The sequence below is a fragment of the Rhipicephalus microplus genome, chromosome 1 (assembly GCF_043290135.1).
Source record: "Rhipicephalus microplus isolate Deutch F79 chromosome 1, USDA_Rmic, whole genome shotgun sequence".
Classification (NCBI taxonomy): Eukaryota; Metazoa; Arthropoda; class Arachnida; order Ixodida; family Ixodidae; genus Rhipicephalus; species Rhipicephalus microplus.
Window position 1 is genome coordinate 200,130,929 of NC_134700.1, and position 12,785 is coordinate 200,143,713.

The 12,785-nt window shown below is 45.5% G+C and overlaps 1 protein-coding gene across 3 annotated transcripts in view; it reads right to left on the reverse strand.

Moving 5' to 3' along the window:
• The window catches only part of LOC119167214 (uncharacterized), a 39,968-nt gene that overhangs the window by 5,686 nt on the left and 21,497 nt on the right, over positions 1-12,785 (reverse strand). For 2 of the 3 annotated variants that reach the window (XM_075890113.1, XM_075890110.1), the window contains exons 10-15: positions 10,665-10,805; positions 7,971-8,045; positions 7,381-7,485; positions 1,537-4,860; positions 617-715; positions 432-512 (exon numbers count right to left, since the gene is read on the reverse strand). In XM_075890113.1, the coding sequence (XP_075746228.1) occupies positions 432-512; positions 617-715; positions 1,537-4,860; positions 7,381-7,485; positions 7,971-8,045; positions 10,665-10,805 (3,825 nt within the window). The remainder of the gene's footprint in view (positions 1-431; positions 513-616; positions 716-1,536; positions 4,861-7,380; positions 7,486-7,970; positions 8,046-10,664; positions 10,806-12,785) is intronic. The other variant, XM_075890117.1, reaches the window with a different exon arrangement.

The window sequence follows — 12,785 nt, forward strand, 5'->3', positions numbered from 1 at the left end:
TGCTCGTCACAGCCATTTTATCAGCCATCGGCTGATTTAAGCATTGCGCACTTGGTTGTTACTGGGGCAGCCCAGTAACAACTGCTGCGACTTGTCCATGCATGAACACACGATCGCACCGAAAAGCTACGTATTCAAAAGAAAAAAGAAAAGTGCTCAAGGTCACAAGGTGCACGTGACAAGTTTTCTCTTCCTGTGCTATAGCTTTCTGTTTAGCTTCCAGCGCCTTGGTCTGGACAAGAGAAGACAGAATGCAATTGCAGCATGCGGCAAATCTTTGCAACTCTGCTTGTACTGGACGGATTCTGAAAACTTTTGCGGTGGTGAATTCATGAAGCAATAAGCTCCTTTAGTGAATCCATTACATGGCTACACGAAAAACTGTTGCAGGGCCCCTTTAAAGCTCTTACCAGCGAAGTCAGTAAACGAACCGTTTTTGTGCTACTGGTGAGTCGATCTTGGAGGGCCTGCAACTGTTCCTCGTAGCTCTTGGCAAGTGTCTCAGCTTCTAACTGAAACGGTGAAAAAAAAAAAAATGTTGTGCTGTTTCACGCTATCTGAGTGGCAACTGAGCACGATGATACAGCAACGAGCATGTGGTGTATGCCGAGCTCACCAGCTGCTTCCCAAGGCTTTCTCGGACTTCCTGGAGAGATTCTTCCAGTTCCCTGACACGCTTTTGCTGATTATTTTCAGCTGCCGAAAGGCGCTGCCTCTGAAACGACACACGCAGAGAATGTGATGAGGAGGCATTCCATCAGAAATATAATATAATGGACATGAAACCAAGCGGTAGAACAGAATTATTCGGAACGGAACTAGAGATTGTGAAAGCCATATGCTACAGTGTACAGTACGATAAACTCTTACAACACTCAAATACACACCGCTCACACTGCTGGTGCTCTAATTGCAAGTGGTTGAGAAAACAATGTTGATGCATTGCACAGATTTGCTCAAAGGAGTCAAAAGTGCTAGCTATGGCTTATCTATTGCGATTCCAGGCTACCATGCTCATGTCAGAGAGAGCTAGATCCGAACATGTGCTGTATGCGAGTGTTTTTTAGCAGTAGACTGTAACATACACCATCTATTTCGAACTTGAGCACCCCATCCCTGCCTCAGTGCCCAGAAAATAAAAACACGAAAATAATAATAAAAAGGATGCAGCTGCATCATGCTTCAGGAACTGTGAAAAGGATGTTGTGCACTTGTACATGTTCCCTCAACTCTTTCTTTGTTCCGCGTTGAGCTGCTTTTCTATAGTTTGCTACAGTACTCTTAATGATGACAAGTGGCTTTGGTGAAGCCCCAGTAAACAAATCCCAGGATAATCCCTATTGTGGTACATCATCTCCGCACTGTAAGCTTTTATTACAGACACATCTGCAGTTTAATTTAAATGTCGTAGACATTGCACACTTTTCTGGCCTATAGAATGACCTAATGCTCACTGTCATTGGCAATGAAAATTACAGATACATAGTCAGCTCTCTTCCAAGGGACTGTAGCTTGCTACAGAATATGAAACATTACCTCTTGCAGAAGAGCAGTGAGTTTCTCCTTCAGCTGCACAATAGAAGAATGTTGTTCTTCATTGTTACTGTTGTGGAATGCTTGTGTCTGCAGCAATTCCTGCCTTGTGCAGACAACCTCCGACTCTCCTTCTACTAACGAACTTTCCACAAGCTGCTCTCCTACTGAAACAGGTTGTAGCCTTTCGTCGGCACCCTCACTCTCACGGTGGCTGTGTTGTGTTTTGGACATATTCATTCCTTCGACATCATTTTCGATACCCCTAAAGCACTCCAGAAGAGCATCCTGCTCTTGCTTAGCTTTCAACTTCAATGACTCCAGTTCTTGCATCAAGTGAAACTCTTTCCGCCTGCTTTGGTCCAGTTGAAATATACTCGCCTGCAGTTCTTTGCGTAGGTTCTCAGATTCGGAAGTCAGTTTTGCAACCTCCAACTGTCTGTCTTCCGCAAGTGACTTTGCTTCTTCAACATCCTTCTCAAGAACACCGCATCGCTGTGAAAGCACACTTTGTTCCTGTTCCACTTGTAGTTTTAACTGTTGAACCTCATCCGCTAGCTGCAATTCTCTTTGCTGGCTCTCTCTAACGTGCGACGAACTGAGCTGCAGCTCCCTTCGGAGACTCTCGGCTTCAGCATTGAGTCTGGAAACTTCAGCCTGCTTTTCATCCAACATAAATTTGACTTGTGTCATCTCCTGTTCTAAAGCCTTCCACGAATCCAACAGTGCACATTGGCCTTGTTCCGTTTGCAGTTTCAGAGAACTCAGCTCTTCAGAAAGCTGCAACTCTCTCTCCTTGCTTTCCTTTAACTGAGACGAACTTTCGTGCAGTTTGCCATGCAGCTCATGCACTTCGGAGCTCAGTCCAGCAACCTCAGAATTCCTCTCTACAGAAAGTTGTTTGAACCTTTCAACGTCTTTCTCTAGTTCTGTGCACCGGGCCAAAGTAGCACTCTGTTCTTGCTCTATTTGTGACTTCATACTCTTCAGCTCTTTCATTAACTGTGATTCTCGCTGCTTGCTTTGTTTAAGTGTAGCTATATTATCCTGGAGGTCCTTCTGCAAGACTTCGGCTTCAGCTTTTAGCCTGACTATTTCAGACTGCCTCTGATCCGACAAAAGTGTGGCCTGCTCAACATCCTTTTCCAGGCCCTTACACCTTTCCTGGACTGCATTTTGGTTTTCGCTTGCTTGTGATTTGAGCAGATGCACTTCTTGTACTAGCAGGGACTCTCTTTGCCTAGCATCCTCAAGCTTTGATAAGTTGACCTGCATTTTCTTGCGGAGGTCATCAGCTTCCATAGCCAGAGCAGCCATGGCAGAGTTCCTTTCTTCGGAAACCTGCCTGGCTTCTTGAAGCTCTTTTTCTAGGCTCTTGCAGCGTTCAGAAAGAGTGCTATGCTCTTGTTCCATTTGCGATTTTAGCAGATTCACTTCCTGCATTAACTGGGATTCTGTTTGCTTACTTTCCTCAAGCTGGAATGTACTTGTCTGCAGTTCTTTTTGGAGGCTACCAACCTCATTAGTCAGTCTATCCACCTCAGACTGGCTTTTCTCTGCGACTCGTCTGGTATTGTTGATTTCCTCTTCAAGTTCTCTGCATTGCTCGAGGAGTGTACCTTGATTTTGCTCTGTTTGGGACTTGGACAACTGTAGCTCTTTCACCAGCTGTGTTTCTTTTTGCCTACTCACTTCTAGCTGGGCTAAGTTTGCCTGCAGTTCCTTCTGAAGTACCTGGGCCTCGGAAGTCACTCTGGACACTTCAGACTGCTTCTCTTCAGCCAGTTGCCTCGTTTCATTTATTTCCTTTTCTAGAGATGTGCATCGCTCAATGAGTGCACCGTGCTCTTCCTTCACTTGCGATCTAAACAGCTCCAGCTCTTGTGCTAATTCCGATTCTATCTCTCCACTTTTCTTCAGCTGGACTACACGCAGCTCAAGTTCCTTCTGAAGGCTTGCAACATCAGAGGCGATTTTCACAACCTCAGACTGCTTTTCATTGGCAGCATGCTTGGTTTTGTGAACCTCTCTTTCTAGAGTTCTGCATCTCTCCAGGAGTGAACTGTGGTCTTGCTCCGTCTGTGATTTCAACAACTGCAACTCTTGTGTCAGTTGTGATTCTCTCGTTGTGCTTTCCTCCAAACGAACCAAGCTTGTGTCGAGCTCCTTCCGGAGGCCGTCAAGCTCCGACGTCAGTCTAATGACTTCAAACTGCTTTTCTTCAGCCAGTTTTCTTGATTCTTCAATATTCGTCTCGAGACATTTAACCTGTTCTTCAAGTACACTCTGCTTCAGCTCCATTTGTGATTTGAAGGATTTGCTCTCTTCCGTCATCTGATGTTCCCTTTGTTTAGCTTCCTTTAGCTCTAACGAGTTTGTCTGCAGCTCCTTGCGTAACTCTTCAGCCTCGGAAGTCAGCCTGTTCACCTCGGAAAGCCGCTCTTCTGCAAGTAACCTGTGATCTTCAACATGCTTCTTTAGGCCTTCACATTGCTTCAGGATTGCACTTTTGTCCTCAACCTGCGACTTCAAATATTGCACCTCCTGTGTCAATTGACATTCTTTCTGCCTGCATTCCTCAAGCAGAGATAACGTTGCTGCCAATTCTTTACGCAATTCTTCTGCTTCAGAACTTAACCTGGCTATGTCGGACTGTCTCTCTTGCTCCAGCCTTTTGTTTTCTTCAGCGCTGCTCTCCAAAGCTTTGCAACGTTCCACGATCGCAATTTGGCCTTGCTCCGTTTGTGATTTCAACAATGACAGCTCGTCCACAAGCTGCGACTCTTTTTTTCTGCTTTCTTCCAGGTGGGCTAAGCTCGCCTGAAGTTCCTTATGAAGCTCCTCGGCTTCGGAAGTTAATCTAGCAACCTCAGACTGCTTCTCTTTGACAAGTAACCTGCTCTCCTCGGCACTTTGCTCCAAGTGCTTGCATCGCTCAATGTGCGCAGTCATCTCTTCCTCAGAGTGCGATTTCAGTAACTGAACTTCTTCGGTCAGCTGCGATTCCCTCTGCTTGCTCTTCTCAAGCTGTGACAGACTGGACTGCAGGTCTTTTCGAATGTCTTCAGTCTCAGAGATCAGCCTGGCTACCTCAGCTTTTCTTTCTTCTGCTAACTGTCTAACACTTTCGATTGTCTTTTCTAAAGCATCGCATTTTTCTTTATGTGCTCTTTGGTCTTGTTCCACTTGAGATCTAAGTGATTGCACTTCTTCTATGAGCTGAAGCTCTCTCTGTCTGCTTTCTTCAAGCTGGGATAAGGTATTCTTGTCATCTTCGGCATGACTGTCCATGAGTCTCTTCAGTTCTTCACTGAGGGTGATTTTTTCCTGAGAGAAAACAAACATCCAAATTCTGAACATCAATGGTTCTCTTGTAAAACCATATAAGGCCTCCTATCGATACAAGACAGAAGCATGTCAGATCAGTTCTATATTGTATGACTACATCCTACCCGAGCTGCTGTCAGTAATGAAAGATGCACTGTTTCCTTTTGTTACACTGAAAGCAGTTTGTGATACCAAGACAACCTGAATCCAGATGCCGATATTTGTACATACGCCTCCCACGTGCTTATGTAGCACATGTGCCACGCAAGTGCTGAAGTACCTATGTGCATGTGAAATGCAGAAAAACAACCAATAACCTGAAAAGTCAATCCATGCATACCTATGTCTCCAGCAAACATATGCTATTCGAATTTCCGGAGTATGGCTGGCTGACCATTCCTACAGGCCATTCACAGTTTCCTTAATGTGAGTAGTCACTAGGTAAAGCCTCTTAATTTATACTACTGATGGCATGCCAATGGAACTGTTACATCTATTGCACCACATTTTAGCTCAATATTACAACAAAAGTGTCCATCAAGTCAATCAGAAGCATTAATTGTAAGACAGACCACTCTAACGGTATTTGTTTGCATAGTATATTTATTTTATTCAAGTACGAAAAAAAATTACACTTCAGAAAGAGAGGACTAAAGGCATTCACACCTGACGAGGTCTTCCCACCAGAAACAATAACACTTTGCACATAAGCAACGACAACAAAAATGGAAGCAACTGAACAACTTACATAAAAGAATAGTATTTCACGTACAACTTTGAATACATATAAAAAGATAGAATAAGATTTTACAAGTAGATACACTCAAACCACGTTATAACGAAGTTGAAGGGGAGGCACAATTATTTAGTTATATTGATTATAACAGTTTGTGGCATTGTATGCTCAGATGGGCGCACACCTATAAGCATGCGAAGAAGGAAACCGCCTTGTGGCCCGATGTACTGCTTGCGACCACGCGTGCGACGGAAAATAAACACAGTTGAATCTCATTGATCCGAACACGCTTAATTCGAACTCAGGCTGAGCTCCCGTCAAAGCTATGTGTATTCCACTGGGTGAAAATGCCCTGCAATTCGAATGCGCTAGCACTTGCAACGTTTAATTCGAGCATACCGCGTTCCAAAAATGCTCTCAGCACCATACCCGATCCCGCAGTGGCACCTCTCAACGCGGCGCGCGAAGCAGGAAAAGAAGAAAAAAAAAAAATACTGTGGCGGATCGTTTGCTCTCTCTCAAATGCCGGTCTGCGACGCGCCTGTGCCACACTTCTCCCTTTTCCGTCTCTGCACGTAGAGACCCTTCTCCTTTCAAAACTGCGTGCGGAGAGAGAGAGAGAAAAAGAAAGCTGTCATGGAGAGTCCTCCTTTCTTGGTGCAGAGAGTAGCAGCGGAGGCGCAGTCCTTGTTGTCGTCTTTGAAGGGAAATCGCTTCGCACCGCGGCGCCGCCTCTCGGTCATGTGACCCGCTGAGCGCTTCCTCAATCCTCTCCGTTGGCTGTGTGAGAAGGACGGCTCTCTTGGCTGCACGTGGCGTGGCTGTGAGGTCGGCGCGGGAGTTTCGAAAAAGCCGCGCCGAACGAGCATCAAACTCCGCAGAAAACGATATACTTAACACACTACAGTAGGTTTTTTTATAGACTATTTGATAGACTAATTTAGTTTGTTATATCAATTTACCAGTGAATTTTACTTCATTACGAGGCTTAAAATGCATGGTTCCCAATTTAGCTTTCAAAGGGAATATCAGTTACTTTGTTATATACCGTTATGTTATAACGAGGTTTGAGTGTATATAATGAAATGTATCCTGGTTGACACTGAAAACATTGAGTGCTAATAACAGGCAATATGCACTGAATGAAACACAATGAAAAAAAAACTATAAAAGAAGCAGCTGAGTTATTTGATGCTTGATTATTTTTCCTGATTTGCAATTTCTTATTATTTCTTCTATTCCTTTGCTGTTGTTCAAGAGTGTTCTAATCTGGTAGTGCAACGTTTGCAAACCGTAGCTTGTCCATATTCTGTTATTCCTGTAGCTAACACGTCGGAATGCCCACACTTTCCTTCTTAAATTTTAGAAGGAGCAACTCCTTCACAATGAGAATGATTCAGTCTCTGAGTATGCGAACTCTTTCTCTATACACAGAATTTGTAACTCACTTAATGACGAAATAGAACCATTTCTGATTCTGATAGCAATCTTCTGACAATGCATGCTGAATTCATTCCTGCAACACAGTAATACTAATGCTATTTCGCTTCCCCCCCCCTGCTAATATCTTTCAGTGATTTCGGCATCACTGCGGCTACAATTGCCTTATCCTGGGTACATTGGCAAAATTAATGTTCCAAATTTACAAGCTCCGCATAGACAGCAAGGGAATCGCACAATGGTGCGGCCTTGAATTCAATACGAGTGAGCCATGTCCAAAAGATGTGTCGCATGCTGTGTCAATTGAAATGACCAGCGAGCATGCACTGTTCCTGCACACTCACCTGCAGTGCTTTATCAAGTTGAGCCTGCAAGTCGTGGAATGCGCTCGTTTGTTTCTGCAGCTCTGCCTGCAGTCGACCCACTTCTTCATTCAGCTGTAACTGAACCTGCAAAAGTTGAGTAGCTTTTCGAACTGCCTCCTACTGGCTTTCGTCAAAGTGAAAAAAGCTGACTGGCAATACTTTTAAAAGATGCAACTAAAGTAAGAGAAGAAGGAAGAAAGTAAAAAGGAAAAGAGAAAGAAGAGGGAGGAAGAGACAGATGGAGAGCTGATAAAAGAAACAAAATAAGGAAGGAAGAGAGAAACTTGCTCAAGTTGGACTTTTTGTTGGGCTAGTTGGCGCATGTTTAACCAAAGGAACAAGGCGCCAAAAAGAACACAAGAAGTGAAATGGACAAATGCCTACTAACAGCTGTTAGTAGGTGCTCGTCCATGTAACTTGTCCATGTCATGTCGCTTCTGGACAACGCCTACTAACAACTAACAGTTGTTAGTGGGTGTTCGTCCATGTCACTTCTTGTGCTCGTCTTGCATTCCTTCTGTTTGAAGAGACTCGTGTGGACCAAGACTGGAGAAACAACGGTTTCTCACCTGTGCTGCCCGTTCTTGCTCAGTGGTGAGCTCAGCCTTAAGCTGCTGCACGCTCTGCTCGAGGTTGTGCTTCACCTGGGAAAAAGTTTCAAGAGAAGTTTCACTGCAATGCAGGAAGAAGGCGCTGCTATAACAACTGCAGTAAATATTAAGCAATAAGACCTTTAAAACAGCACCGTGCAGCAGGATTTCAGACAGTTGAACATTGTTGCTAAGCAGATAAGGGCCCTTTTTTGACCACGGAGGTTTCAGCTACAATATTTTATGTGAAGGAGGTACTATGTTTCAGGACAAGTTAATTCAACCACTGCAGCAGCAATAGCTTATGTCAGCACTGCACTAGAAAGCAGTAACTGAGACTGTACGTACATACAACATGTGGGAGTGCTGACACCCCCTGTAAAGTTGTTTGCGCCGTGTGGCGCATGTCTCTCTCCCCAAAGCCGCATTTCGGGTGACGACCGTCGGGCGATAGGTGGCGTTGTATCCGCATTGAGCACCGCTATCATCCTCATCATCATGGGGTAGCACCGACAGTGACCCCTGGCGGAAGCCAGCCTTGGTGGCGGGCGAGAGTTGAGAGAGTCTCTTCTGCGCGTGGCAGCTGCCGCGAAAGGTTGTCTCTAGCGTGGGTCCTCTGCGCGTGGCACCGCGGGCCTACGCGCCGGGGGGGCCCACGTGGTAAGTCAAGCGTTGGCGACACCACCTTGGGTGTGTTAGCGTGTTTGTTGTGTTGTGTGTTTGTCGTGTTATTGTGTAACGATGTTCTAGCATACTACATAACGAGTTATGTATCAATTTGGTGGACGATATCGTCGTTATAAATTAGTTAAATAAATTTATGTTGTTTGGTTTGTACCGACCGTGTCAACTGTGTCCATTCACTCCAAGAGCATGGCATGGTGCGCGCTCGCCATATCGAGAGCCCACAAACAATGGCATGTACTTTTATCATGATGGAGAGAAATGCAAACAGTACTGAATCTACACACACTGCCATTTCGCATTTCTTTTCACATGGCTGTAGCCTGGATGGTAATAAAAAGTCACTAGGGCCATCCTAGATACAATCAAGGGCAACTATAGCTTCTTTTTATTACCCCTAAGGTCAGAGGATGGTGAAAGCAGTGTGCTGCACTGTTCATGTTTCTGTCCATATCTCCTGTTCATATGTATCACACCCATCATTGGACTTCAGTGATACAGTCGAACCCCGCTACAACGAAACTGACAGGGCGCAAAAAAAATTCCGTTGCAGCGAAAATTTTGTTGTAGTGAAATCCAAAAAAATATAGCTGATCTCAGCTAGCAAAACAAAGAAACGTTTATTCTCAAAATTAAAAAATGTCCTTTGCTTCCTATCCTTTCTCAGCAATGTCGCGACATGATTGTCACCCATGCATAGCGACACCATGGTGAAAAGCACGCTAAAACAACGCCTAAAACCGCCTTCGTGAACGAACCAAACAGTAGCATAAACGCGTTAACACCAGCAGCTGTTCGCCGTCAAAAGTATCCGACAACGCTGAGATGGAGGCAGGATATCGTGGAGCGGCTACTTTTGCATTATTCTATGCCATTCTTATCATCCATTACTCCCCGCTAGCTGATTTTGTTGATAATACGGACGAACAGCCGCTTTGATTAGTTACCACACTGGCCAAGCGCGAACATAATGATAAGCATCGGAATCGGAAAAGGCATCGTTCCGCAGTTGAACCCAGCAGCTGCGTGACAGAAACCATGAACTGAGCAACTGATGTTAAGCTTCGGATTGTCTGCAGCTCAAACCAAGCCAGTGGGAAAAGAAGGGCAGTCTCACTGCAATCGCTATTGAGCAATGGCGGCGCCCATGCTTGCTGAACTGCGGCAGTATAGCGGCGGTTTCTGGTGGTGCCAATGAGTGTTTTAGACTTTGTTGACGCATTTTCAGGCTCTGAAAATGCATCGAAATGTTAAAGATTGGGTTTACTGCATAAAAATAGGTGTCTGAGCCTGGAATGGCATCGTAAAATTTCGTTGAAGCGGGACGATCGAAGAAAAAGTGTTCGTTGTGGTGACATTATGTATTGACTCCTATGAACTGCTGACGGGGAATCGTGAATTTTTCGTTGCAGCACAAACTTCGTTGAAGCGGTGTTCGTTGCAGCGGAGTTCGACTGTAAAAGTACTGAGCTAGTGTGGAATCTTCAGTTCATGAATTTGCTTTTCATTAGTTTATTTTCATGCTTTTGTATAATTTTTTTTACTGTGATTCATCCTTTTGTGTTGTCTTTAATTTACTTTCCTTCTTCTTCAGAAGACACGGCTGTCATAGACGAGCAACTCATGCATGCTTTTACAACCCTCTTCCCTCATAGCGAAGCTTGTAATTCATATACAATCCCCCTGAGAGACAGTTACGAGGCTCACTTTTCTCTTCATTTAAAACCACTCACATAAACAATCTTATGGCCTGCATCTTCTCACTTGACGCAGTGTGACGCAGCTTGTAATTGCGAGCACACCCAAGAATCTCAGGTGCACAACTTGCCTTGATGCCTTTCATTGTGTTCAGCTTGGCTACTAATTACATAAAATGTATTTTATAAGTTGGCTTAACACAAGCAGAGTGCATTTATCCTGCCCAACAGGTGCAGCAAGAATATCTAAAAAGCTCTTCATCAAGAAAACTCAGCGCCTGATAATACATACCAGCTGGTAAGATTCGATGTCTCTCAAAAGGCCATCCCCGTGTCCAGTTTCAGCATCCTCTGTTCCCTCTTGCTCTTCAGCCTCCTCAGTTATGGACTTCAGCTCCGACAGTTTCTTAGCCACTCGTCGCAGTTCATTTTCCTGCACAGATGGGCCAACAACGTATGTGAACATAGCATGAGACCACTCTCCACTCGCTTTCAGAGACAAACTAGACTTGACTTCTGCTGCTGTCCAAACAATGAGGCATACATATTGTAACAGCGAGCTGTGATAAGATGGTTTTATTTACAGGAGGTGAACAATGGTCGTTTGTGGCAGCACACTGCGATCGTGCCAAGACTCTTCGTCTTGCTCTGCTTCTCTTCTCTACCTTTTTCTAGTCTGTTACATTCCCCCGCAAGCAGACGAAGCCCGTAGGGCGAGTTATGATGCACAAGGAGGGTAGAAACGTTTCAGGCGAGCAATGTGAGTGAGCTGCGTTCTGCTCAATCGTCGACCATTGAACAAAAAACGAGCTATTACGTAAGTGAGCTGGCTTAGACGCTGCAAAACTACAAATGGGCCTGAATATCGTGACAGAAGCTTTTGACACAATCCACGCTTGCGTTGCGGTGTCCAAAGTAACACCAAGTCACCTTTTTCGAATAAAACCGGTTCGTGACGGTCGTCGTATCGTTCCTTAGAACGACGTTGAGAGGCCAAAGAACGAAGATGAGCGATTCGACGGGCTTCTTCCACGAGGCACAGGGTGTTTGATACAGAGTCGTCATTGTGAAGAATGAAGGGTAAGAAACTGTCTAGAGGGCTTAGTGGCAACCTGGCGTACAACAGATAAAATGGGCTGAAGTTCGTTGTTTCATGTTTTGCCGTGTTGTACGCGTACGTGATAAAAGGCAGCACTTCATCCCAGTTCTTGTGATTGGAAGAAACGTACATGGCAAGCATGTTGGTCAGCGTTCTGTTTGTCCGTTCAACGAGGCCATTCGTCTGTGGGTGATACGGTGAGGAATGACGGAACTGTGTCGTGCACATGCGTAGTAATTCTTCAACGGCATCGGCACAGAACTGGCAGCCACGGTCGCTGATAATAACACGCGGTGGGCCATGGCGAAGGACCACGGAGTGAAGCAAGAAGTCCGCCACGGATGCAGCGGTAGAAGAGGGAATAGCTGCGGTTTCGGCATACCGCGTAAGATGATCTACGCAGACGATTATCCAACGCTTCTTATTGTTAGATAACGGAAATGGACCCATAATGTCAATTCCCACTTGTTCAAAAGGTGTGCTGGGTGGTGTTAACGGCTGAAGGGGACCTGGTGTAGTGGTGGCCGGGCGCTTGTGACGTTGGCACGTCTCGCAGCTAGCGACGTAACGCTTCGTCGTTTCGTACATCTTGGTCCAGTAAAAGCGTTCCTGCGTGCGGTTCAGCGTTCTAATAAAGCCGAAGTGACCGGACGTCGCATCGTCATGCATGGCACAAAGAACATCGGAGCGAAGGCTCTCGGGGACAACTAGAAGAAAACGTGCTCCAGGTCTGGTGTAGTTAGTTTTATAGAGCAACTTGTCTCGGACAGTAAAGCGACCGCTGTGTTGGGAGGCACGTGCGGCGGCAAAATGAGGATCCAAGTGGAGATCGTTGCATTGTTCTCTCTGGAAATCAGCCGCGTTGGGGAATGTGCTTGTAACAGCAGCAAGGCAGTCGTCAAAATTTTCAGCATCGCAGTCAGTAGTCGCAAGAGGAATCCGGGAGAGGCAGCCTGCGTCAGCGTGACGACGGCCACTCTTGTACGACACTGTAAAGTCGTATTCCTGAAGTCGCAGCGCCCAACGTGCGAGGCGGCCAGATGGGTCACACAAACCGACCAGCCAGCATAACGAATGGTGATCGGTAATTATCTTAAATGGCCTCCCGTAAAGATAACAACGAAACTTCTGTACAGCGAAAACAGCTGCCAGATATTCCTGTTCCGTAACTGTGTAATTGCGTTCCGATTTGTTCAGGCAACGGCTGGCAAATGCCACGACATGCTCTGCGCCATTGTGACGTTGTACAAGCACCGCGCCTACACCGATACCACTAGCGTCCGTGTGGACCTCAGTCGGGCAAGATGGATCGAA